The sequence below is a fragment of the Aricia agestis genome, chromosome 9 (assembly GCF_905147365.1).
Source record: "Aricia agestis chromosome 9, ilAriAges1.1, whole genome shotgun sequence".
Taxonomy (NCBI): domain Eukaryota; kingdom Metazoa; phylum Arthropoda; class Insecta; order Lepidoptera; family Lycaenidae; genus Aricia; species Aricia agestis.
Genome location: NC_056414.1, coordinates 15,800,864 through 15,827,610, shown reverse-complemented (window position 1 = coordinate 15,827,610; position 26,747 = coordinate 15,800,864). Strand labels below are relative to the sequence as shown.

General features: G+C 38.7%; 1 protein-coding gene across 1 annotated transcript; it reads left to right on the top strand.

Moving 5' to 3' along the window:
• Positions 1–830: 830 nt before the first annotated feature.
• On the top strand, positions 831–26,172 carry LOC121730776 (liver carboxylesterase 1F). The gene is made up of 14 exons (XM_042119969.1): positions 831–1,555; positions 1,800–1,949; positions 2,786–2,923; positions 6,249–6,395; positions 11,545–11,701; positions 12,347–12,558; positions 12,868–13,038; positions 13,423–13,624; positions 15,260–15,447; positions 15,590–15,882; positions 19,240–19,435; positions 20,561–20,676; positions 24,084–24,216; positions 25,187–26,172. Exons 1-14 carry the CDS (start codon positions 1,265–1,267, stop codon positions 25,355–25,357), a joined length of 2,565 nt encoding a protein of 854 aa, XP_041975903.1. The 5' UTR covers positions 831–1,264; the 3' UTR covers positions 25,358–26,172.
• Positions 26,173–26,747: the final 575 nt, after the last annotated feature.

Below are 26,747 nucleotides of genomic sequence, written 5' to 3'. Positions count from 1 at the left end.
TTGGACGACTTGCAGAATCTGAGTCGGACGACCATCATATCTCAGTCCACTCACCTGCAGCCTCCAGTCTCAGACAAGCATCAGATCAGTCATCGCAGAAGACAGGACCCATGAGTTAGGAATTGTCAGACTTTCTTCATTAAAAAAATAAGAATGTCTGACTGTCCCTGGCTAGCTTTTTTGGATGTCTTAAGTCGTCATAGACGTAGGAACGTCGTCGTCTTGGAAGACATCTAGTGGTAAAGTCCTTCCGAATATTTTCCAAAAGTGTCATCTCATCCTTGGCAAATTGTACGCTGGTTAAGTTTTTGACGCGAGGGTGGAAGGAAAAAGGTTCAGACTTGGATTCTGCACGTGATTGAACAATCCTGTTTTTATTTACCAAAGTCTGAAGCTTTTTCTTTTGACTTAAATGTTAATCGTGCACTTCGATTGCTGCGAAATGGCGTGCTTTTTCGTCTAAGCGATCGAATTTGATATTATGTAATTGAAAAGAGAGCTCGGTATAAAGAACTTTGAGATGTAATTTTAAATTATCTCTAACGGTTTATGATAGTACCTCAATTATGGATATTCTAGTGTCATCTATTATTTCAAAGGTAAACTAAAAGGTAGATTGCCAGTATTATAAAATTAAAGTCTTTTGCTCTGTCTACACACTGAACAGTGAACCATGCCCATTTGACGTTGTAACAACCAATCACGTAAAATGTTTTGCATTTTGACCAATACCAAAAGAGTATATTATGACTTTTGAAAATGGCATCACCACAGCTCACCAGTCACCTCATTCCTCGAAATGACGTTTACTTTGGGTTTTGGCGTTTGCACTTTGCGGTTGAGAAACTTCAATGAAGAAATACATAAACAAAACTCTTTGTGATAATTTGTTGTGGGCGTTGCCCAACTGTGATATCTACTGATAATTCATTGATTATAAGTTGATAAAATTGTTCTAGTGTAAATGTGTTCTACGATAGATAAAGTGTCGAGTAGAAACTTCAAAGTTGCTTTTTTTCATGCACGTCGTAAAAGTTAAAATTTTGCACAAAATTGGCTGTAACCGTGTTTATCTAGACTTGTGATGCGTTTATTGTATAAATTTGCAGCTAATTCAGACTTAAACCCAACCATAATACTAGTTTAATTCATAAAAATCCTCAAATTCACTAATCTAATTAGTTGACTAATCTTGGTTAAAGTATGTGATTCATTCTCTTCGTGCAAGTAGGTGCTTCAATTAGTAGACCGAAACCTGTGCAATATGTGTGTGACAATGTTAAAAACTAGTATAATTATACTTTGGATGTTAATACAAGTGAAATCTCAGTCAAACAAGGATTTATACAACAATGATTTGTTTAAAAGACCACAGGAGAATCGCCTACCTAAACCGGGGGACAGTGACTACAGGACTTACGTTTATAACAACAGAAGATATGGTGCTGATCCATCAAGATATAACCCTTACAATCCCAACATAAACCAACCTGGAGGTTTCCCATATAACCCCATAGTGACCAACCCTTTGGATGAACAATTTAAGTTTAATACTGTAAGTATGATCAAAACTTTTTTACCTACTTTTTATTGGCAAAGACAATAAAGCCAGGGTTATAATTTTGGGAGTCCAAAGCAGTTCTTCATTGTAACACCCAAACAGCCAATCTCAACTTTAATAATGAGGCCGCAACAAAAACAATGGCTGTAAAATTTGCATACTTAAAACTTTTAAACTTTGTATTTTATTTTTACAATCAGAATACAGAATATTAATTAAATTTTTCTTGTAATTTCAGAACCGAGACCCAAACAACCCAGATTCACTTTTTCCTGGTGTTCTCGGCGGTTGGCGGGAAGACTTACAAGGCAAGGAGAGGAGAGACTCAAGGCAGCTGAAACGGGACATATTTGTGAATACCAACTATGGACAAGTACAGGGATTTAAGGTATTAGCTTTTAATTATGTTCATTTCATTGTTATCGTTGAAATATATATACATACTTACTAAGTTTCAATAAATGGATGCAGTGGCGGATTTACAAATTTGCCGCCTGTAGGCTATTCAATTTTTGCCGCCCCTATAACTGACCTTTGAAATTCAATACGTTAGTTTAGTTTACAATCATATCCCAAAAACATTTTTTGAAAATTTTTGCTGAGACGACCACACAAGGTTTCACCCTGTGCGGTAACGAAACGAACGAACTTACATATTTACTGGTATGTAGAATTTGTTTAAGTTAGGGTCAGTAGAGTTAGGCCATGTAGATTCAGAAGCTAATTGGCTCTACATGAGATATTATATCTTTTTTACAGGGTGTGGTCGTCTCGGCAATATTTTACAAGAAATGTTTTTGGTGGGATTTTTTATTTCTGTAAGATAAAAAATGTGTCTTAATTTGCCTCCCCTCTAAATCTGCCGCCCTAGGCTCCAGCCTACTTAGCCTATTGGTAATTCCGCTACTGAATGGATGTTAGTCCAGAGCTTCGACATTTTATATTAAAAGTAATGTAAAATGTTGCAGCTCTGAATTAACGAATATAAAAAGGTAACAACACATTCACCTAGTAGGCCAAGGCCTACTAGGTGACTTCAATCTTGTATCTTAGTAATGTTATTGTTTATAAGAAATAAAGATTATTATTATTAATACGAAATGAAAAGTTTTTGCTTAAATACAATAATTTACTTAGACAGCATAATTATTACTAATGTAAATTTATTCCATACCTTTCAAATATCGTACTTTTTTAAATAAGTTTTAAATTTGATGTTTCCAGGTGTATTTGTATGACAACCCTGACCCGAATTCTGGTTACCGACCCTGGTTGACACCGGTAGAGAGGATACAGGGAGAGGCATCAGTTTTCCTCGGAATACCATATGCGAGACCTCCAGTGCTTGAAGGAAGGTTTAAGGTATTATTCTCAGTCACCATTTTCTCAATTGATAATTATTCAAGTGCCAATTTTGCCAACTGCTTTAGCTTATTACTAACTAGATGTCCCGCGCGGCTTCGCCCGCGTAAATTAGGAATTTTACAGAAACCTTACATTTTCCCATAAAAAATATTTTCCCCGTTTTTCCCGCATTTTCCTGAGTTTCTTCGGTCGTATTAGTCTTAGCGTGATAATATATTATATAATATAGCCTATAGTCTTACTCGATAAATGATCAATCTAACACTGAGATAAGTTTTTAAATCAGACCTACAGGTCTGGTTTAAAAACTTATCCAGTCAGGTTCCTGAGATTGACGCGTTCAAGCAAACATACTCTTCAATGTTATTATATTAGGTAGGTATAGATTTTTTTATCTATGGACGCTTCACACCACGTCAGTCTGGCCCCGTGGTAAGTACCTGATGGACTTGTGTTACAGGTACCAGACAACGGAAATATATTTAATACTTTTATACTATACATATATTTAAGATTTTTATTATATGATACACATATTTAATACACATCCATGACCCAGGAACTTTGAAAACTTTTTGTTCCGTCGGCGGGATTTGAACCCGCAACCTCCGGCTTGAGCTACCAACGCGCTCACCACTGAGCCACAGAGGTCGTCAAACTATTTTTAGAAATAAAATAAAGATTTTTTTTTAATTATCGCTTGACAAACTCGAGTCTCGATCTAAAAGACTATGAAATGGTATAATATGGTAGTGATGATGATGATGATGATGAATGTAATTTGCATAGTAGCATATGGTTCCTGTTCTTAAAACAACGCCGAAACTCCCAAACTTGTATCTATAAAGAATCAGGAGTTCTCTCAGCACCTTCCGAACCACGGTATACCAGGTATATCTCGGTGCAAAATCTTACTTGTTGGTAGCATATGCTTAGAATACTTCTCACGAAACCGAAGTCACCACACGTTTCCCTATAAGTTTTGAGGAGTTCCCTCGATTACTTATGGATCCTTCATCAGATCACCACTTTTGTGAATATAAAAAACGGGTAACATACGGCGGAGTAATCGTTGAATATAAGAAAACGAACATAACACCTCCCCCATTTTGAAAGTCGGTTAAAATTGTAGCCTATGTGTTATTCTGATGTATAAGCTATATTATTGTAAAGTTTCATTAAAATCCGTTCAGTAGTTTTTGCGTGAAAGAGTAACAAATATCCATACATCCACACATCCATACATCCAAACAAACTTTCGCCTTTATAATATTAGTAGGATGTAGCCTATAATATATTATCACGCTAAGACCAATAGAAGCGGAGCACCAATGAAGAATGTTTCAAAATCGGGTGATTTTTCCTATTGTGCTGCGTAAACGATAAAAGTTTCGCAAAAATTGGCAGAATTTTCTTTATTTACCCATGAATTAGTTACTCTCTCGGGTCTGTGGCTGTTTGGTTGTTCGTTTTGTTCGGTGTTGCTATGTGTCTGTGCGGATGATTTTCTTGCTCTCTGTATTCGATGCCTATCCCTATCCTAGCTGAGGCGAGCCTCACGCTCTACAGATGATTCTCTTTCTCTCTGTATTCGATTTCTATCACTATTCTGACTGAGGCGAGCCTCACGCTCTACAGACGATTCTCTTTCTCTCTGTATTCGATTTCTATCACTATTCTGGCTGAGGCGAGCCTCACGCTCTACAGACGATTCTCTTTCTCTCTGTATCCGAATTCTATAATTTTCCGACTGAGGCGAGCCTCACGCTCTACAGACGATTCTCTTTCTCTCTGTATCCGATTTCTATCACTATTCTGGCTGAGGCGAGTCTCACGTTCCGTTGACGATTCTTCATCTCTTGCTGAACGTGCTCTTTTGGCATTCACTGTACTACGACCTATGTTCGAACGACGACGTCTTCCAGGCATGATCGTATAGTAATACCCACAAAGCAACAAATAACCCAATCGCAAAGCAAAAACAAAAGTCCGTTTTTCTAACCAAGTCAAATATATTTTTATCGACAATTCAGAAACCAAAGAACCAGAAACAATGAATATCTGAAAGAAAGCGCTGTGGTTGCTCCTCTGCGTTACCGTCTGCACAACCACACAATGACGAAATACACTATCTACTACAATAACATAAGCCCGAAGCTTATGAGAGCCCCCGGCCGGTTCCGCCGTAACCGCTATGTCCCTCGGCCGCCGCCGCGCGACATATTTTTTGATTCCGCGTAAGTTTATACGTTTGAAAACTTCTAAAGTATTGATCGAAATTGTATAGTGTAAAAGACAATTATAATCTACATTTAATGTCTTAGCTTCCAAACATGTTTATTTGGATAAGGGTTAATGTTGTAAATTGTTAAAATCGCTTCGTAAATAAGCCATTATTTTTCGTAAAAAGTAAAGAACAAAAATGGCTATTGTGAGTTATCCCTAAGAAATAGACATATACCATCGCGGACTTTTTTGTTTACCTTATTAAGGTGTACAATACTGTAGTACATTATTTTGATCTATCTCGTAGGGTTTAGCCAGCGTTTGCAATATAAACGCAAAAAAATGAATTTATTTACGACATAACATTAGAAACCTCTAAAATTATCAGTGTTTCTCTACCATATTATGCATATGTTATACATATAAACCTTCCTCTTGAAACACTCAATCTATTAAAAAAAAACCGCATCAAAATCCGTTGAGTAGTTTTAAAGATCTAAGCATACATACACACATACATACAGAAGCGGAAAGCGACTTTGTTTTATACTATTTAAAGATTTAATATTACCTTTTGTCTTCCTTTGTAATATTGAAAGAAAATGTACTATATTGACAAAAATAATAATGCTAGTTGTTTTGGTATTTATTATTAATTAAGACTTAATTATCTTAATTTGGTATTTATATGATTATTATTTTGTTATTTCAATAATATTTGTATTTCAATATTATGCTATTTACTTGGTAGGCATTTTTTTCTAATAAAAATGTCATTGGTGTGCCAATGACATTTTTATTGATGATACCTTAGTTCAAAATTGGTTTCACTAAGGCAGCGTCGCGAGTAGTGCGGCAGCCGCGCGACTGCTATACTAAAACGCGGCTAACGGCTGCCGCGCGGCTCGTTTTAGTATGGAGCCGCGCTGCATTCGCGCGGCTGCCGCGCGGCTCGCGACTTAATGTGAAGGCAGTCTTAAGCATAATTTAACTGAGAAAACTTTACACTTACATATAAATGTATGTTTTCAATTTTCTTTTAGATTAGTCCAGTTAAGTTAAAAAATCATTTGCTAAGCTATTCCCACCATTTCAGCCTCCTCGGCAGCACCCAGGTTGGCAGCTGATGCAGGCCGTAGACTGGGGTCCAGCATGCCCGCAGCCGGTACGCTTCACTGGGGCCACCAAGGGCATACGAGACATGGACGAGGACTGCCTGTATTTGAATATATTCTCCCCCAATGTAAGTATGTCTCTAGCGCACTTGTGTCAGTCTGGGCTTTTGTTTGTTACATTATTATCCTCTCTCTTATGTCAAACAACAGTGATAATTTAGTTTAATCTAGACTTTTGGCTGTTAGTAATTAAGGGTCAAATATTACAAATAAAATATTACAAGACAATAATATTATGCTTGTATTTAACAACTAATAGGAGAAAGTTTTAACACAAACAGATAATTATTAGTTTAATTTAATACTCACTACATTAAAATCTATTATATACCCATATTCAATTTGTTACAACAATTTTCCCATGTCTGGTTTCTAAGATTTTTACTGATCAACAGAGTCGTTGATTGGTTAATAATTTCAAGCTATCCAAACATTGCACTAGTTAATAGATAACTCGGACTATTACAAAAATCACAGTAAGTGGTTAACTTTAAATAAAATGGTGCTACATTAGCTATTTCATGTGCCATGCCACCATTCTAGAAAGCGTCCATCTTCTGTATGAGAACATCGTAATGTTTCCCATCCGGATCATATCTTTTCCTGAACTCCTGGTACAATTCTGGAAATAGTTGGCTGACGGCGCGTATAAACACGTGGACATTGTGCTTGTGTGTCGGCGTGCATTTCGCGCAGGCCGTGTTCACTGCTTCGGTTATGTGCTCTGAAATGCATTGCGTTTTGTGAAATCAAGCGATGAAATCGGGAGATACAAATTATTGGAGCAAGCCCAACGGAAGATGCACACAGTCTTAATGCAAATTATGCAATGCTGATAATAATAAAATCCTCGAAGTGCACCTTATCCGCGTACAAGCGCGCCAGGGGACTGACGTTCACTGCCCAGTACACACAGTACTTACTCTTGTGCTGCGCGGCCACCTCGTCGCAGGGCCCGCGGTCGAGGTAGCAGTTCAGCTCCGCACGCAGCACGTCCGGCTTCTTGATTATGTCCTCGAAGTGCACCTTGTCGCTCACGTCCGCGTACGAGCTAGGGTTGTTGAGGAAGTGATTATGAGGAAGAGGAAGAGGAAGAGGAATTTTCACGCGCAAATTTAGAGGATGCGGATGAGGAAGAGGATATTTTTTGAGGAAGAGGATGCGGATGAGGAAGCGGAAGAGGAAGCGGATGAGGAAGAGGATGATAGGAAATTATAATACTAGCGGACCCAACCTAAAAGTCTTTGTTCTGTCTGTACATAACTAGGTACATACATTACACAAAAATTAATTAAAAGGGCATTTTCCAGTGGACCAAACTATGAATATAAACCATTCTCAAAACACACACTATAAAGAATCATCAAAATCGGTCCAGCAATTAAGGAGGAGTTCAGTAACTAGTCTAAGAAAATTAGTTTCAAAATCGACGATCAGACCAAATAATTCGTGTAGTTTTAAAAGTTGATACAGTTGTTCCTAAAGGTGTCCAGATGATTATACTAAAAGTCCCCGAGGGTGGGACAAGAGCCGGCGGTGGAGGAGGGGGGAAAGGTCTCTTTTTCAAGGTTTTTGCTTGTGACTCGAAAATTATTTAAAATATCTCTTTAGTGACTTCTACATTAATTATCTACATTAAATTTACTATAAATTACGTCCAAACATTTTTACTGTACGATCATTACTTTAGGAAATACAGAGTATTAAAAGGGTACGCTCGCACTGTTTTTCCATTCAAACATATTCCCCAATTTACACCCTGGACAATGCGTTTAGACAAATGATTTTTATGCAATACTATGGTCTGTTAAGGCTACGTTGCATTTTTTTTTCTAAATTTACTAATAAATAAAAAATAATATGACCCTTAAAAATTGCAAAAAAATGAATGCCCCGTACCCCGCCAATCGACCGACCATAAAATAAATTTGAAAGATGTTTACGATAACATAAAAACGTAGTGGTATAGACTCATTCTCCCTGAAGATATTTAAAAAGAATAAATTTAGATAGGATCAACTTTGAAGGAGGAATCACGGGAATACGTTACCTCGATTAACTGTACCTAGACAGATACAGTAAATCGGCGTAACGTAGTCCCCTGATTCCTCCTCCAAAATAGAGTCTATCTAATTTTATTTATTTTTTTATTATTTTCAGGAAGAGCCTTCCCCCCCTCCCCCACCACCGGCTCTTGTCCCACCCTCGGAGACTTTTAGTATATTCATCTGGACACCTTTAGGAACAACTGTACCAACTTTCAAAACTACACGAATTCTTCGGTCTGAATTCCTTAATTTTCCCAGGCTAAACATACACAACAACGCACACAAAAAAAAAAGATGAGTGAATGATACAATTCTCTGGCTCTGGCTTGTGCGTTGCCATGATTGGATACGCGATGCGCATGTGCAGTGAAATTCCTTATAAATTCCTCTTAAATTTTGAGGAAGCGATAGCGGAAGAGGATTTTTCTATTTTTATTTATGAGGATGCGGTAACCGTTGTGGAACCCAAAACATTGCGGAACTTCCTCATTATGAGGAAGCGGAAGAGGAATCCTCACCAACCCTAGTACGAGCACGCCAGGGGACTGACGTTCACGGCCCAGTACATACACAGTACTTACTCTTGTGCTGCGCGGCCACCTCGTCGCAGGGCCCGCGGTCGAGGTAGCAGTACAGCTCCGCGCGCAGCACGTCCGGCTTCTTGATTATGTCCTCGAAGTGCACCTTGTCGCTCACGTCGGCGTACGAGCACGCCAGGGGACGTTCACGGCCCAGTACATACACAGTACTTACTCTTGTGCTGCGCGGCCACCTCGTCGCAGGGCCCGCGGTCGAGGTAGCAGTACAGCTCCGCGCGCAGCACGTCCGGCTTCTTGATTATGTCCTCGAAGTGCACCTTGTCGCTCACGTCTGCGTACGACCACGCCAGGGGAATGATGCCCAAAAGGCACAGTATGACAAACTTCATTTTATCTTGTTTAGTCTATAAAAGAAAGAAGCATTTGTAAGAAGTTAGAGGTTATTGTTATAAATATAGCCATAAAAATTTATACAAACCTCTTCAATACTTATCCGTTGTTGATATTACTTCTCTGGTAAATCTGTAACTTAATGGTTACTTAAGATAAGCAGCGTTTTTATACCCTTTCATTTTGGTAATGAGTAATATTATAATGAATTCCATTTAAAATTTGTGTAACATCAAATTATTTTACATAAATTATGCTACATTTTGAAAAAAAAAATTGCACTGGAAGCTATTATGGATAATTTAATACAAGTATTTACTATGGAATTCATATACTTATGTATAAAATAACTGACTTCCAAAAACTAAGCAATTATGCGTTCAGATTAATTTTTTCCTTGTTGGTACCATTTTACTTATTAAAAATGTTTGTTGTAAAGGGCATAAAAATTAGACCACTAGAACATTACTATTTTGTAGAATGCACGTTCAAGTTGGTACTGTCATAAATCTTTCTTAGGATGAAAGAAGCAAAGCAATAGTTTTAATATAATAGTGATTTTAATGATTTGATTTTTTTTCCTATTTAATTACCTCTACGTAGTTATTCCGAGAATAATATTTCATACGTGGGAGGGAGTGGAAACAGCGCTTGCGCTGTGTTTCGCCGAGTGAGTGAGTTTACCGGAGGCCCAATCCCCTAACCCCTACCCTATTCCCTTCCCTCAACTATTCCCTTCCCTTCCCTCCCCTATTACCCTATTCCCTCTTGAAAGGCCGGCAACGCACTTGCAGCTCTTCTGATGCTGCGAGTGTCCATGAGCGACGGAAGTTGCATTCCATCAGGTGACCCGTTTGCTCGTTTGCCCCCTTATTACATAAAAAAAAAATATATGTAGTTACAAACCATCCTAATTCCTGACACGCTCAACAAACAAATAAACAAAAGTTCCAATTATATCCCTACCAAATTTCATTAAAATCATCAGAAATACAGACACACACACTTTAAAATTTATATTATTAGTGTGGTTGTAATATTTAAAAGCAACAATAAATTATAATCTAATCACTTAGTCTAAGTACACTACATAAAATATGTAAGTTTATGTCGCAGCCTTTCTAGTTTTCTAATAAAATACATTAAACCTCATTAATTTGGACTGAATTATAAATATTCATATTTAAGTGTTTTAATATTATTTATTTGTTTTTTTTTTATATCTTCTGCTTATAAATAAGTTAAGTAAACTATAAACTTGCATAACATTCTTACTAGTCACAGCGCCTTTGTTTCGCAAAATACAACGCAAAATGTAGAAACCTTGATGTATAAGTATAGATTTTTTAACGCGTGATAGAGCAAAGATGCAATGATACAGGGGACATGCACTCACATCCAAATGTGGGCGTACCTTTCCTTTTTACCATGTATTGTGCCTATTACTATTCATTTGGGGTATATTCACTAGTTTTCCTTAATTCATCAAAATTCAAAACCAAAGCTTCTACAACAAAACACACATATTTTGTTAACCTATTGTGCTGCCCTGCTTTTGCAACCACTTGGGGGCAATAAGCTGAAGTCTTAGTGCACTTAAATTTGCAAAAAGTGAGTCACTTAATTGTTTCATCGTTATTTTTTTTTAATTTTGTAAAGACTTAGGCCGTACTGAGGAAATATGCCAAAAGTATTTGAAAATTTTTGTCGAACGTGCCGACAAGTACTGAATCCAATTTCAACGATAAAGTACCAAAATATTATGCAATGGTGCCATAAAAATATAATTACTAATTAGATATACATATTTGCATAGTATAAATAATCTATTTTGATATTTTCAAAATTTTCCACGTAATTGTAATAAAATTTTCTTTTATAAAATCCTTCCTCCGATATACAAATACAAATATTTATTGACCAAAAAATTTTAACATAATATAATGCGATAACGGATCCCCACACTAGGCGATGCCTGTCCTGTGAGGACGAAACGAAGTTACAATAATTGCATTTTTTTTTTGTTGTAATAATTAGTAATATAATTACACTAATTTAAAAGTTATTTTATTGATGTTATTAGTGTGAGTGTGTGTATGTGCGAGTGCGTGTGCGTGTGTGTTGTGTGTGTGTGTGTATGTGTGTGCGTGAGTATGTGTGCGTGTATTAAACCACACACTTCCAGATTTCGATATTAGCGCTTACCAACACATATACTTAGCATTTTATTTATTTTTCAGACGGAGGCAGGCACCACCGCTCAGAAGTATCCAGTTATGGTGTATATCCATGGTGGGCAATTCACATCGGGAGCGTCCAACTTGTTTCCCGCGCATATGCTGGCCGCTTTCTATAATGTCGTTGTGGTGTCTATTAACTACAGATTGGGGGCACTTGGTAAGTTCTATATTACTATTGGGGCCTATATTCACTACTACTATTGGGGCCTATATTCACTACACTACTTACTAATAAAAAGTTACAAAATCAATGTTATACGTCGCAATATAAGCTTATATAAATTACTTAATTATATATTTTTTGGAATAAAATCTCTGGTGATACGAGTATATTCACACGTTCCAACAACGACGCTTCGCCTGCGTGAATTAGAAATTCCATAACCTATGTCTTTCCCGTGGTCTACTCTACAATAATTGTGCCAACAGCCAAATTACATAAAAATTGATCCAGTAATTTGTGAGATTAGTGAGTTCAAACTAACAAACTCTTCAGCTTTATAATTGAAGCATAGATTTCAGTTTGACTTGGATTCGAACGGGGTGGTTATAGATCAACACAGGGGACAATTTTTTGTACATCTTTCCTATTCGAGATATTAGTTTAATTGCAAATATTGCTGATCGCGTCATTCCTCTGCCACGGTTATCACTTATCATTATAAGCATAGATTTCAGTTTGACTTGGATTCTAACGGAGCGGTTGTTGATCAACACAATTGACAAATTTTTGTACAACTTTTCTATTCGATATATTATTTTCATTGCAAATATTGCTGATCTCGTCATTCCCCTGCCACAGGATTCCTATCAACGGCGGACGAGAACTCCCCCGGCAACTACGGGATACTGGACCAAGCGATGGCGCTGCGATGGGTGCATGAGAACATTGAGCCGTTTAATGGGGACAGCGCTTCCATTACTCTGTTTGGCCCAGGCGCGGGCGCGGCGTCCGCCGGGCTGCTAGCGCTTGCACCGCGCACTAGTCATCTGGTCTCCAGGGTTATAGCACAGGTTAGTAATCATATGTATAGGACCAATGAGGACAGCGTGTCCATTGCAAGCCTGCTAGCACAAATGTGTTGCTACTAAATGTAAAAAATTAAGATAAGTTAGTTACCATTGTTTGCCACTATAGGCGCTGTCTTCTTGTTCTTTATGCTTTCGAAGTCAAAACTTTTTGCCATGTACTGACAAAACTTACACTCGTCTGATGCTATTTGATCTAAATGCTTAACTACAGTGTTAAATACAGTAGACTATCATCAATCTGGAATTTTACACGGCCAACACACGTCTTAACTATTCCATAACATGTTACAGAGCGGGTCCGCGCTTGCCGACTGGGCACTCATAGAGGACAAGTACCGAGTACAGAACACGTCGCTGGTGTTCGGGCGGCTGCTGGGCTGCCCCATCGACTCCTCGTGGAAGCTCGTCAACTGCCTCCGCCAGGGTAGGAGCTTCTATGAGCTTGGGAATGCTGAGTTCCAGGTGAGTTTGATTGCAAAAATTGTTAGCGTTGAGTAGTCATAAATTTCTTAGATTATAATTGAATGTGGCAGTGCTTAATTCAACCAAATTAACTAATTGCAAATTGATTAACATGTTATGTTGAACAAATGCCTTATAATAGAAACAGATTTATAATTATATTTTGTTAAAATAAATTGGGGGTTAAAATGAATTGCAGGCACAGGCAACTTTTATTCGATCACCGAAATACAAAGTTCACAACACATAAATTCAAGTACAGAAAACTTTCAGTGGCGTCTCGTTTAGGGCTCCTTTGCAAAACCGTTGAACATAAACAAATAGCACTATTATTTAAATTTGTTAATGACAAATGGATGTCACCTTACTTTTTACAATTTACAGCCGCATGTAGGATTCATACCGTGGGGTCCAGTACTGGAGAACAACTTCACATTCCCCGGCGACCAGTGGTACGAGGGCTGGCGCGAGTCGGACTGGCACTTCGTAGACCAAACACCTGACCAGCTGATTGCTAAACGACAGTTCAACCCGGCGCTGCGGTATATGACGGGTGTGACGACGCAGGAGGCTGCGTATGCGCTGTGTAAGTACACCTTTCGAAACTTGACAGTCTCCTGGTGTGTTGGTGAAGGTTGGTTCGAGGGCTGGCGCGAGTCGGACTGGCACTTAGTGGATCAGACGCCTGACCAGCTAAACGATGGTTCAACCCGGTGCTGTGGTATGTGATGGGTGTGAAGACGTAGAAGGCTGCGTATGCGCTGTGTAAGTACTCTTCAAAATATATTTGTCAGTCCCCTGGAGTGTTAAAGGTGAGTCATGCTAGGGCTGGCGCGAGTCGGCCAGGCACTTTGTCGATCTGATCGCTAAAACGACAATTAAATTAAATAATAATAAATAAAGCGTTGCGTTATATGAAGAGACGTTGTTAGTACATTCTTTGTAATTTGTCAGTCCCCTGCTGTGTTGACTACAAGTAGTAGAAAGCTTGGCACTAGTTGGACTGACACTAGCAGAGCAGTCATAAATCCACGGTTTAATAGTCGTGGCGACGAAGAGGCTGCATATGCGCTATGTAACTCATGTCAGTTCGGTCACAGCAGACATAAACTCAAAATACTTTAGTGTGACGCACTGATTTAGTATTTACTTACTATTAGCATTAATATTGATAATAGTACGTATGGTGAGTAAACAGATATTGACTAGGTTTTCCCACGAAATATATAACACTACAGGAAAGGGCACATGGGCGTGGCCCGCGTGCCATAGTTATGTCCAGCCTACCTAGCATACGCCAACGAGATATCTCACTCTCGAGATTAAATTTTGATATTATGAGACGAGTAGTTACTCGTCTCATAATTTGACGACCTCTGTGGCTCAGTGGTGAGCGCGTCGGTAGCTCAAGCCGGAGGTCGCGGGTTTGAATCCCGCCGACGGAACAAAAAGTTTTCAATGTTCCCGGGTCTGGATGTGTATTAAATATGTGTATGATATAATAAAAATCTTAAATATATGTATAGTATAAAAGTATTAAATATATTTCCGTTGTCTGGTACCTGTAACACAAGTCCTTTAGGTACTTAGCACGGGGCCAGACTGACGTGGTGTGTAGCGTCCATATATATTATTATTATTATTATTAATGTCAAAATCTCGACATTATCTCGATCCAACTCTATAAAAATGTGTTATTTCGATGATAGACCTACGCGAGAAAAAATGTTTGTCATGCTAGGGTCAATAAAGATGAAGAGACAAACCATCAAACATCGAGAAAACATGTAGAGTGAGATATGGCGTATGCTAGGTAAGCAGCTGGACATAACTCGCACGCAAAAGAAAATTCGTGAGTACGGATTTAAACCTTACGTTAGTTGACGTAAGGTGTAAAATTGCGTACAACTTCAAGTCTTATCATATTTAGCTGTCAAGCGCCATTTAGCGTTGAATAACTGAACTCGGTAGTCAGAGCCGGTATTGCTAAATTTAAATTCTTTATTTCAAAAGGGTTAGGGTTGTTTTTACGACATTGTATTTAAAAAGAAATCTCTTTGTGATTGGTTATTTCTTTTGAGTGCGTAAAATGTTACTGTGTTTCAATGAAACTTACTTGCTATGCCCCTTCCTTTAGTGTTATATATTCCGTGGGGTTTCCTTTGTCTCCATCTTAAATGAATTACATAATATGTATTGACATTATCTCAACTCATTTCAGACACGAACGAGACTCTTGCCCCCAACTACGAGATCGACGAGCGGTGGTTCGAGGAGAAGGTGTGGGAGTTGGTCATGCGGTACAACTACACGCTCAACCCGCGCGGCGTGTACGAGGCGGTGCGCTACATGTACACCTACCACCCCGCGCCGCACAACACCAGCGCCGTCCGCGACCAGTACATACATGTTAGTAGCCAGCTGTCTACTGTCTAGTGACACAATATGTGTGGCAAAGATATGCAGAACTTGTGTAGCCATTCGTCGTATAAATTTTCATTAGTAAGGAGGCTTATGTATACAGCATCTTTTCAATATCCACTTTTTACAGCTGCTCTCCGACTTCCTCTACCGAGCACCCACAGACAAGATAGTCAAATTGCTACTAGAACAGAAAGTACCTGTCTACATGTACGTGCTGAACACAACAGTGGAATCATTCAACTGGCCAGAATGGAGGCAGTATGGACACGATATAGAACATTACTTTCTTACCGGAGCCCCGTTCATGGATCAAGAGTTCTTCCCGAGAAGACAGAGAATCGAGCGTCAGGCTTGGACTGGAAATGATAGGAATATGAGCCATTTCTTCATGAAGGCGTTCTCGGATTTCGCTAGATACGGGTATGTTAACTGTTATTTATTTGGTGGCCAAGTTTTTTTACTCAACTCGACGATCTAGATTATTACAGATTAGTGTTGACGTTTTGATAAATATTAGAGATTTTGTTTTGAATACATGATCAACAACGTTAATGATAGCACTATAATATCTAGAATCTAGATATTCGCTTAGCGTATAATGTTTTATTCAGGATTACCGCATTTGTAGTGAAACGAATCACAAAATATCATGACACAATATATATTATATACTACCTGTGTAGTATGCACTTTATTTTTATTTTTTTTATTTTTATCTTTATTTCAGACTACAGTGTGGTCCATTGGTTAGTATTACATAAATTAAAAATTATTAGGGTTATTTAAAAAGAACAAAACATAACTTAAAGTAAATAATTAAAACTAAACAAAAATCATGCACCTCATTTAGAACCATGAGCGAATATATCCTGGAGGTCTGCTCTCGAATTCGTTCATTATCCGCACATAGTTCCTTAATATAGGTGCATGCGGATCATCTGCCACAATCTTCAGGATGCTGTTGTTACTTCCCCTTACGCGATTTATTAGAGATGCAGCTTTCTTGCGCATGAGTGCCCGGAAGCCATCCGTCCTTGCTTGTGCAAACATCTCGGACGCACTACAAAATCGGGGAAGTTTCAGCATCATCCTGAAGATATTGTTATATTGGATGCGAAGGGTGTTTAGAGATGCTTTGGTATAGCTGATCCACAGGCCGCCCGTGTACAGATTCTGACAGAACGCTTTAAAGAGTGTGATCTTCACTTCATCCGTACAACGTGCGAACCTGCGGGCCAGCATATTACCTCGCACCGCCAAAGCCCTCCGCTCCCGTTCAATATCTAGATCATCTTTAAGGTCGTCGGTAAGTATATGGCCGAGATATTTAAAATTAAATACTCTATTCAGCTCCTTTCCGCCGAGGTATATTGGAGGTATGGACTCGGGATACTTACCAGCGGCCTTAAAGATCATAATTTCACTTTTGTTGACATTATATGTCAGGCCATGCGAATCAGCGTATCTCTCACACACCTTCAGCATCTCCCGAATTCCTCTCGCAGTGGGACTCAGCAATACCATGTCGTCCGCGTAGCTAATGTTGTTAACGCTAACACCACCAACCTTCCATCCGACACGCATACTGCTGAGCTCCACTATGAGATCATTCACGTACAGATTGAATAGCTTAGGAGACGATAAACCCCCCTGTCTCACACCGCAATTCAACCTGTACGCCCTAGAGAGTCTATTGGCCCATTTCACGTGATTCGTCTGATTCCGATACCAGTAACGAAAAATATTTATAATATCTACCGGTATACCCATGCTCTCCATTTTCTTCCGAAGTACATCATATGAAACGAGGTCAAATGCCCTTGAAAGATCCAGAAAGCATGCGTAAACCGGTGTCCTACGGCTTGTATAGTATTGGACAGTATGCTTGAGACTCAAGATAGCACTTTCCGTGGACAGTCTAGGTCTGAACCCAAACTGCCCATCATGCACTTCCAGATATTTTTGCAGATATGAGTCAAGCACACTGTCCAACACTTTAGCCACTACAGTAGCAAGCGATATAGGGCGGTAATTTCCCTTGTCCGAGATATCACCTACTCGGTTCTTGACAATGGGAACTACAATAGTTTTCATCATATCCGTTGGCAGATATGCGTGTTGTATGCAGATATTAAAGAGCAGAGCTAAAGCTCTCGGTAGATGTGTACCTGCGTATTTTAAGTGTTCGATACTAAGTCCGTCATGACCGGGAGACTTGCCCCTGCTCATACGCTTAATTACATCTCTCACCTCTTTAGCAGTAAACATGAGCACGGGCACCTCCCCCCGCACGCGGGACCCAGTAGTAGAACTGAGCGGGGACTGCACTTTAAAATGTTCCATGAACATATTCGCAATTCCCTCTTCATCACTAATGCCATTGACACTGGTCGGGAGGCCAGGCTTAACATCGAACTTATTAGTGCATTTCCAAAATTTAACAAAATTTTTGTCGGCTCGCAACTTAGCTAACATATTCATTTTGATTTGCTCTTGTTTGTTTAAACACCATTTTAACCGACTTTTAAAGATCTTACGTGATTCACACATCTGTTCATAAATATTACCAACTGTAGGCCTGTTATGTGACACCCACTTTTTAAAGTTAAGCCTGGCCACCCGATGAGCATCTTTTACGTGCTTATTCCACCCACAAACCTTTTGTTTGCGAGGCTTAGTAACACTACGTTTTGTTTTAATAGCTGCCGTACTTAACACATTAACAATTTGTGCATATAAGTTGTCCACTACATTTTTATGACATATGCTATCACAAAATCCATACGCACAACCATTCAGTTCAGGAGGGAAATTAATGTCACGTAACCCCAAGTTACATAATTTATGATATTCATTCATTTGGGATTCGTCTCTTTCGCCCCATGACACAAGGTTTCTTTGCATATTATCATGTATTACCCGCTTAGGCCTTACAATATTAATTAAAAAATCTAAGTAAATAGGCAAATGATCCGAACTAAATACATCTTCCACAATACCTACACCCGATACCGTGTGCCAGGCTGACAGGGAGACCACACAGTGATCTAGCCAGCTTTTACTTCTATGATATTGGTCCATGAATGTATACGCACCCGGTCCTAATATTTTTACATCCGCACATACCCAAGACTGATCAGTACAGAAGCGATCCAGTTCGGTATAGAAAAAATCGTCAGGGTGTGCATTATAGTCCCCTAAAATAAACGAATTCTCCACACTATTACTCGCTTCGATTGCACTTATCTCACTCAAAATATCAGTAAAGATCGGCAGGTTCTCATGCGATTTAGTTGGCATGTATACAGAAAAAACCAAGATAGATCTATCCCCAATTGTACCTTTGATAGCAGCTAATCGCTTACTATGACATTCTATAATAGATACAGAGTCGAACATACCTTTTCTCCAGAGAATGGCTACTCCACCATATGGTCTCCCCCTCAAGATACCCACCGATGTGTCTACAGAAGACTTTCCTGTGTACTCAAATTCATCAGACACGGATCCCAAAAGCGGAATGTCATGATTTAATAGCCAAGTCTCCTGTAAACACACAATATTCCCAGTGTTACATAAATTACGGACCTCATCAATGGATGTCTTAAAGTTCTTACAGTTATAGCTGTACAATCTGAATAAATTATTATTTTTACAATTCATTTTAAAATTATTTATTACTATTATCAATAATTCTTTAGCACAACATTGTTTTCCTTCTCAAAAATGTCACGAAAATATTTACCATCACTAATCAACCCCACTCACCAATTTCAGTAACCCAACCCGCGCTCGCATCCTCGGCGTTCACTTCGAAGAGGCGACGGAGGGTCAACTGCGGTACCTCAACCTCAACACCACGTACAATTCCAGCATCCAGCTCAACTACCGCCAGACCGAGCTGGCTTTCTGGACGGTCTACCTGCCGACTGTGATTGGGAGAATCGTGCCCACTTACCCGCCTTATACTGAGGTACAGTATAATTCACAGCACACATATTATTATCAACTCGGAAAGGGATCATCACCGTATCGCCTTCGCCTCGCCTTCAACCAGGCGTCAACCTAACGTATGCACGTATTAACAAAGCGTATCAGTAGCGCCTGTACGTCAACTCGGCTACGGCTAGACGACGCCTCGCTTACGGCTCGCCGACCGCTGTCCCCTTCCGAGGCGAGGCGATTACGCTTCAGTTCCACTTAGTGCGTTTCAGTAGGTAGTTTCATACAATCAATATTGAACGGCTCGAGGCGATACGGTGCCGATCTCTTTCCGAGTTGATATGTGTGCTGTGACCTTAATGAGTTGATCTTTTTTAAAATCTCGATTTTAGTGACAATGTATGAAAGTTACACACAAACACTTAAGGTCACAACGGTATCTGAACAGAAAGAAATTCGGGAACTGACTTTAACTGCTTGTATCTATCACTCGCGTGAGTCGCGCGCACTATACTCTTAGTATCTAGATAACATAATGTGTGCGTGAAAATGAGATACTATTTTTACCGACTAAGGGCCGGGACACATTAACACGATACGACGTCGTTTCGTACCACGATGCGGCGTCGTTTCACGATGCGCCGTCGCGTCGTGGGAATCTACGACGAGCATCGTAAAAAACTACGACGCGACATCGTGACGTGCCACGATGTACGGCACGACGTTTGGCGTCGTAGAAACTCACGTAGAAATTCAAAGATGACGCATCGTGAGTTTCTACGACGCGACGTCGTGCCGTATATCGTGGCACGTCACGATGTCGCTTCTTAGTTTTTTACGATGCTCGTCGTGGATTCCCACGACACGACGTCGGCTCGTCAAACGACTCTGCGTCGTGTCGTGTTTTTGTGTCCTAGCCCTAAGGATCAATTTAGACCGCAACACGACGCGTAGATGCATTTCTAATTTTGTATGGATTTGAGTTTTGACTTCATGCAAATCTATCGATTCAATGCTTTAGAAATGCATTTACGCGTCGCGTTGCTGTCTTAATTGACCCGGTCAATATTAAATTTTTCTCCCCTAATGGGCTGACTGGACTTTAGTCATTTTTTAATAATATGTGTTTCAGTGTGTTTGTTAATTAATGTTTCAGTACTGGTGGGAGCCGAAGCAGCCGCTGCAGATAGCGTTCTGGTCGGTGTCAAGCGCGTGCCTCGTGCTCATTGTGCTGCTAGTTCTCTGCTGCCTGCTGTGGCGGAATGCTAAGAGGTAACGCGTCGCCACATAATATACTATCAGAGAAGTTGATTCATAGACAGGTGACCTATGTAATATGGTCGCTTTATGTCAAACCCAGACGACAGATCACAATTAACATTAAATTGACAAGATCCAACAAAATGATGTTGGTCTGTAAACTGACTAGGAATCAATTTCCTCGATGGTACATATTACAACTGCCAGTCGGTCATGCGCATTACGATTGATTCGTGTTCTGATCATTCGTACACTACACGAAGCCTAAGCCGGCTCAGGTAAACAGGCCAAGTGCCTTTCGGGGCACGCGCAATATAGGGTTCCGTAGTACCGCTAGTTTTTGATAATTTTTGTATGGTCAATGAATGTGCTATCAGAGAAGTTGATTCATAGGCAGGTGACCTATGTAATTCAGTCGCTTTATATCAAACCCAGCCGACAGATCACGACTAACATTGACATAATTCGACCAAATAACGTATTCCGTCAACTGCCTATGAATCTATTTCTTTGATGATACTAGTATAGTATCATCAAAGAGTCCGTCAGCCATAGTGATATGCGAATTACAATTATCACTAACAATTTATTATAGAGTTTGTTTGTTTATGTCTTACAAATTATCTATCATTAATTCATTACTATAAAGATGGGAGAGGTAACATGATATTCGAATTCGATCAACTTTATAGTACTTGGTTAAATTGGAACTTTTAGCCCCAATTTCACCAACGTATGTTAGTGTTAACAGCTTGTTCAGTATATATTAAGTCTATGTTAAAATGTCATGTCTTCTCTTTCATTCATAAGAAAAATGAAAGAGGTAACGTGATACTAATTCGAGCGTTAACTTTAACAGTCGTTGGTGAAATTGGGGCTTAGTTAATTAGCAGAATCTGAAACAGAAGCTACAAGACTTATTTAACAGGATTAACGGTACATTCAGACCGCAACGCGACGCGTAGATGCATTTCGACGACCTCTGTGGCTCAGTGGTGAGCGCGTTGGTAGCTCAAGCCGGGGGTCGCGGGTTCGAATCCCGCCGACGGAACAAAAAGTTTTCAAAGTTCCTGGGTCATGGATGTGTATCATATAATAACAATCTTAAATATATGTATAGTATAAAAGTATTAAATATATTTCCGTTGTCTGGTACCTGTAACACAAGTCCTTCAGGTACTTACCACAGGGCCAGACTGACGTGGTGTGAAGCGTCCATAGATATTATTATTATTATTATTATTATTTCTGAATTTGTACTGAATAGACAGATTTCGTGAGCGTGTGACGTCTCGCAAATCTGTCAACTCCATACAAATTTAGAAATGCATCTACGCGTCGCTTTGCGGTCTGAATCATTAAGTTAATATACCTAGCGGAATAGAGAAACAAAGGACTGTGCAAGAGACATGTCACTATCAGTAACACTGCGTGGTAAAAAGAGACGTGTGATACATGACAGCAGCACCTTTTTTTTGACGTCCAGTCGGCACGTGCCGCACGTTGACAATTTAGACCCAATTTCACCAACCTCTGTTTGTTAAATCCTAACAAGGCATTACTTAACGGACCTTGGAAAATTAAACAGACTGTTAAAATACTTATGTCCCACAGTAAAAATTTAACAGCGGATTAGTAAATGCAATGCTAAGTGAACAACGAGTGAACAACTATCAATTCGTTCATTCTTGTTATAAGGCGATGAAATTACAATGTACAAGATTAATACGACATGTTTGCTGCAATATAATAGTAGATAATGCGACCAAATTAAAATATCACTGATCGCATACACTTGTAATGCTATAATAGTTCTTCTTAATTTACCAGGTTAATAATTATTATCTGTCAAAGCTGAAAACATGAATCATAATACAAACTTTTATTTACTTATTTTGGTTTGGTAATTTTGATACAAGTTAGTATATTTGCAATGTCAAGGAAAATCCGAAGGCTGAATTTTTGACAAAGTGAAAATAAATAATTATTCATAACTATGAAAATAATTAATAATAAGGACGTAGCGGAAACATGGCGGAAAGACTCAAAAGTCAAAACAGATTCTTTTATTGATATTGCATATTATTGTCTTTGAAAGTTGTTATTTTGACTCATATAAGAGCCTGTTAAATATTTAACGGACCTCCATAGCAGGAATTAAATTTAACACCGTGTTAGGTGATTTAACATGACATTAGGGCATGGTGGAACGCTCGATAGCTCTAACAGGCCGTTAACTGATTTAACAAGCCATTATTTATTTAGCATTGCTTGATGCTCTTAATCTCATAGAATTCGAGTTTAATCATGCTTGTGTAAGTGTATACGTGCACATATTTTTCACACATATGAAAACTAATTTTGGTTTCGTTTGACAGCTCGAGATTGTTGCTCTATTCCGTTAGGTATATTAAAGTTATGGTCTGAATTGACCCTTATTTTTATATAGTCAGAAAAACTACTGCTACCAAAATGCTTATATGAAAATAATAATACTAATACTTTGTCGCAGGGCTATACCTCCTAAGTGGAAACTAATACCGGCCATGTACGTGAATTTACTAACATTAAACTAAACGCACCCTTATTACACTGTAGTTTCGCTAATATTGCACGTTAATTCTGTTCGGGTTTAAATTCTAATGATATTTGTCAAGTTTTTATGACATGTACCCCGCGTTCCATTTGATGTTAAAAACGATCAAACGCTCAAAATAGGAGGCATTGGTCGTTTTTAACATCAAATGGAACGCAGGGATTTTGTACCCTATGAATTATAAAAACTAAGAAAGAGTAACTAAAAATTTGTCCACGAGTCTACAAAATGTGACCCGAATACATGCATACTTTATGCATGTATTCGGTACACAATTTTGTGTAAATATAGAAGTGACAATTAATTTCAACGGCTTTATTTCGTAAATTTGAATGTAGTGTTTCGTTGCTATTGCCATATTTTAGTGTGCGAAAAGGAACCAAATTCAAAACGGTTGCAGTATGGGAGTTATGTTTCCTTAGTTTGTATTATTTGTAGTATGTACCCTTATAACGTGAATTACTATATAGAATTCTTGTAATACGGACATCTATAATAGCATGCATTGGCATTCGCACATTTGGACGACCGAATATTCCATACATTTTTAAGATTTGTCTTTCACAAATGTATGGAAAAAAGGAATCGCACATTTATTAACATACACGCGCCGCAATTTTTTATTTGTTGTATCATGTATGAAATAATGTGAAACCTCGCACCACATTTGCGTCGCATTGTGCCAGTTCTACTATTAAAAAACAACTTAAACACAAATAATAATTATTAATGAATATAGTGGAAAAAGTGCACGTAAAATTTTGTTTTATTTGTGTTTAAAATGACATTACGTAATATTAAAAAAAAAAAACAAACATTTCAGAGAGACGGATCGATACTACGGCGGTGACGTCTTCTTGGTACCAGAGTTGGACCGCGGCGTGGAAACGTCCTCGCGCGCCGATCTGTACGAATACCGCGACCTGCCGCATAAGCAGGCCCCGCCCACAACCACGGTAACCTTCATATGTCTACTATATTACAACCACATAATGGTGACACTAATAAAAGTAACTAAATTTTTTTAACGATTCACGGTGTACTGCATAAGTAGGACCTGCCCACCACGGTTTGTAATCTTTATGCCAACCACATAATGGTTACATTAATAAAAGTAACAAAATATAGAGTAAAACATCCAAGGTGTACTAAATGAGCAGGTCCCGCCCACCACGATTCGTAATCTTGCCAACCACATAATAGTGACACTATAAAAGTAAAATTTTTAAAATAAAAGATCCAATATGTACTGCATAAGTGGGCCCCGCCCACCACGGTACGGAATCTTTATGCCAACCACATTTTTTTTTTAATGAAATAAGGGGGCAAACGAGCAAACGGGTCACCTGATGGAAAGCAACTTCCGTCGCCCATGGACACTCGCAGCATCAGAAGAGCTGCAAGTGCGTTGCCGGCCTTTTAAGAGGGAATAGGGTAATAGGGGAGGGTAGGGAAGGGAAGGGAATAGTTGAGGGTAGGGAAGGGAATAGGGTAGGGGTTAGGGGATTGGGCCTCCGGTAAACTCACTCACTCGGCGAAACACAGCGCAAGCGCTGTTTCACGCCGGTTTTCTGTGAGAACGTGGTATTTATCCGGTCGAGCCGGCCCATTCGTGCCGAAGCATGGCTCTCCCACGTATATAAGTGTCACATGGTGACACTTATAAAAGTTACGAAAAATTTAAAAGATCTGCTGTGGTCGGTGAACTGCATAAGCAGGCTCCGCCCACTACGGTACGTACCGTTGCCTAACTTTTAAGGTGTGACCGCGCTTGGCGATACTACGCGCAAATTAGTTGTCGATACAACTAAATTAAATGCAGTATAAGCCTTTAGGCTCGTGCACAGTTTTGAAAAGTACCGTAATGTAAAGCGTATTATTTGTAAATAAATAAATAAAACTAATAATTATTTTGAATTTTTACAGATGAGCAACGCGACAACCCTGCAATCTTTGAGGGCGCCGTCGGTAGCGTCTTCAGAATCCGGTCTGTCGCTAAAAGAGAGCGTCGTATCGGCCAGCCCTGAGCCACGACCTGCCCCGCGCCCCCGCTCTCGCACAACCCTAGTGCATGGTGTACCGCAGACTACCGTGTGAGATCGATGTTTTTTACTTTTAAATTGTTTTAAAAGATTGGTCTACAATTGAATGATATACTTTATGTACGAATAAACACCGCATTTAAATTTTATAACGTTGACATTCAGGTCCAAAATTCTGTTTGTCAGTGACCGTGCACAAATAAGAAAGACCAGACAATATTATGGACAGTATTTTGATCGTCGTTAAGTTCAGTTGCAGAAGATCCAGGTCTTTGAATTTTCTGTCTTACATAGAATTTCATCGATCGTGTTTTGGAAGACTAAAATACGCATTAGCGATCAAAATATAGTAGACGTCCGTTTTTCCGTCGGACGTTTTTCACATTCAGATTTTTTAAAGATTGCACGATTGATGTAAAGATTTGTGTTACAAACACAACATATGAATGAGTTAGCAAGGGCTACAGTTTAAAATATAAATTATACTATTTGTCAGTTTATGTTACATAGCAATGGCTAAACGAACATGTAATGTAAATATTAATAAAAAAGTGTTTTAATCAGATCTCAGCTAGGTTTTTCTTGTATTATAACAATGTTGTATTGATACAATTTTCCTACCACTTTTCAAATACATTCCGATATACTACAAATATGATAGGACTGTATGCATATACCATAGCTTACGAGGTTGCCATAGAATAGACAATTTACAGACTGAATAATGACTTATTTTAGGCACAATGTAGATTTACGTAATGTACAGGTAGTATAGGTTAGTTGTTCCATTTTTATACAATCGCTTATTTAAAACACACAGTGGCCTTCATCAAACTAATTCGTGTTTATTAATATAAATTATATATAAATTAATAGTGTTTAATAATAAAATATTTTCAAAATCGATATCGCGTTCAACAAACTTTGCAATCGAAAAAACTTCTTACTTCTGATTAGTAACATATTGAGCCACCTTACGATCACGCGCCAGTATAATTTCGGGAGTAGAAAACTTTCTGAGATTGAGTTGATTCTATTCTTGATTATGCCAGGGTAAATGCCTTAAAATATTATGTAAATCAATTAAATTTTTTATGTATTTTATCTGACTTAGTCAGAATGAAGAGTCAGGTTTTTTGCCTGTTCACTTGTCAGTTTTAAACTTGGGATGTATCGTAAGGGTTGTCTTAGTTGTAAAAGTGACACAGGGCACATCAAAGTGGGCGGGTTTTTTCATTAGCTATACTAATTTTACGCTTATTTTTCAAAATAGTTTGCTTTCTGACGAAAAAATAATTTTAATGCACTTTAAGTTGCTACCTTAAAATACAACATAATATTATATTATTGGTTAGATTATTGCGTCTGGCCTTAGTCTTCAAATGCTTTTACTATTTTTAATGCTTTCTTAAAGTTATTTCACGAGATTTTTTACAATTATATTA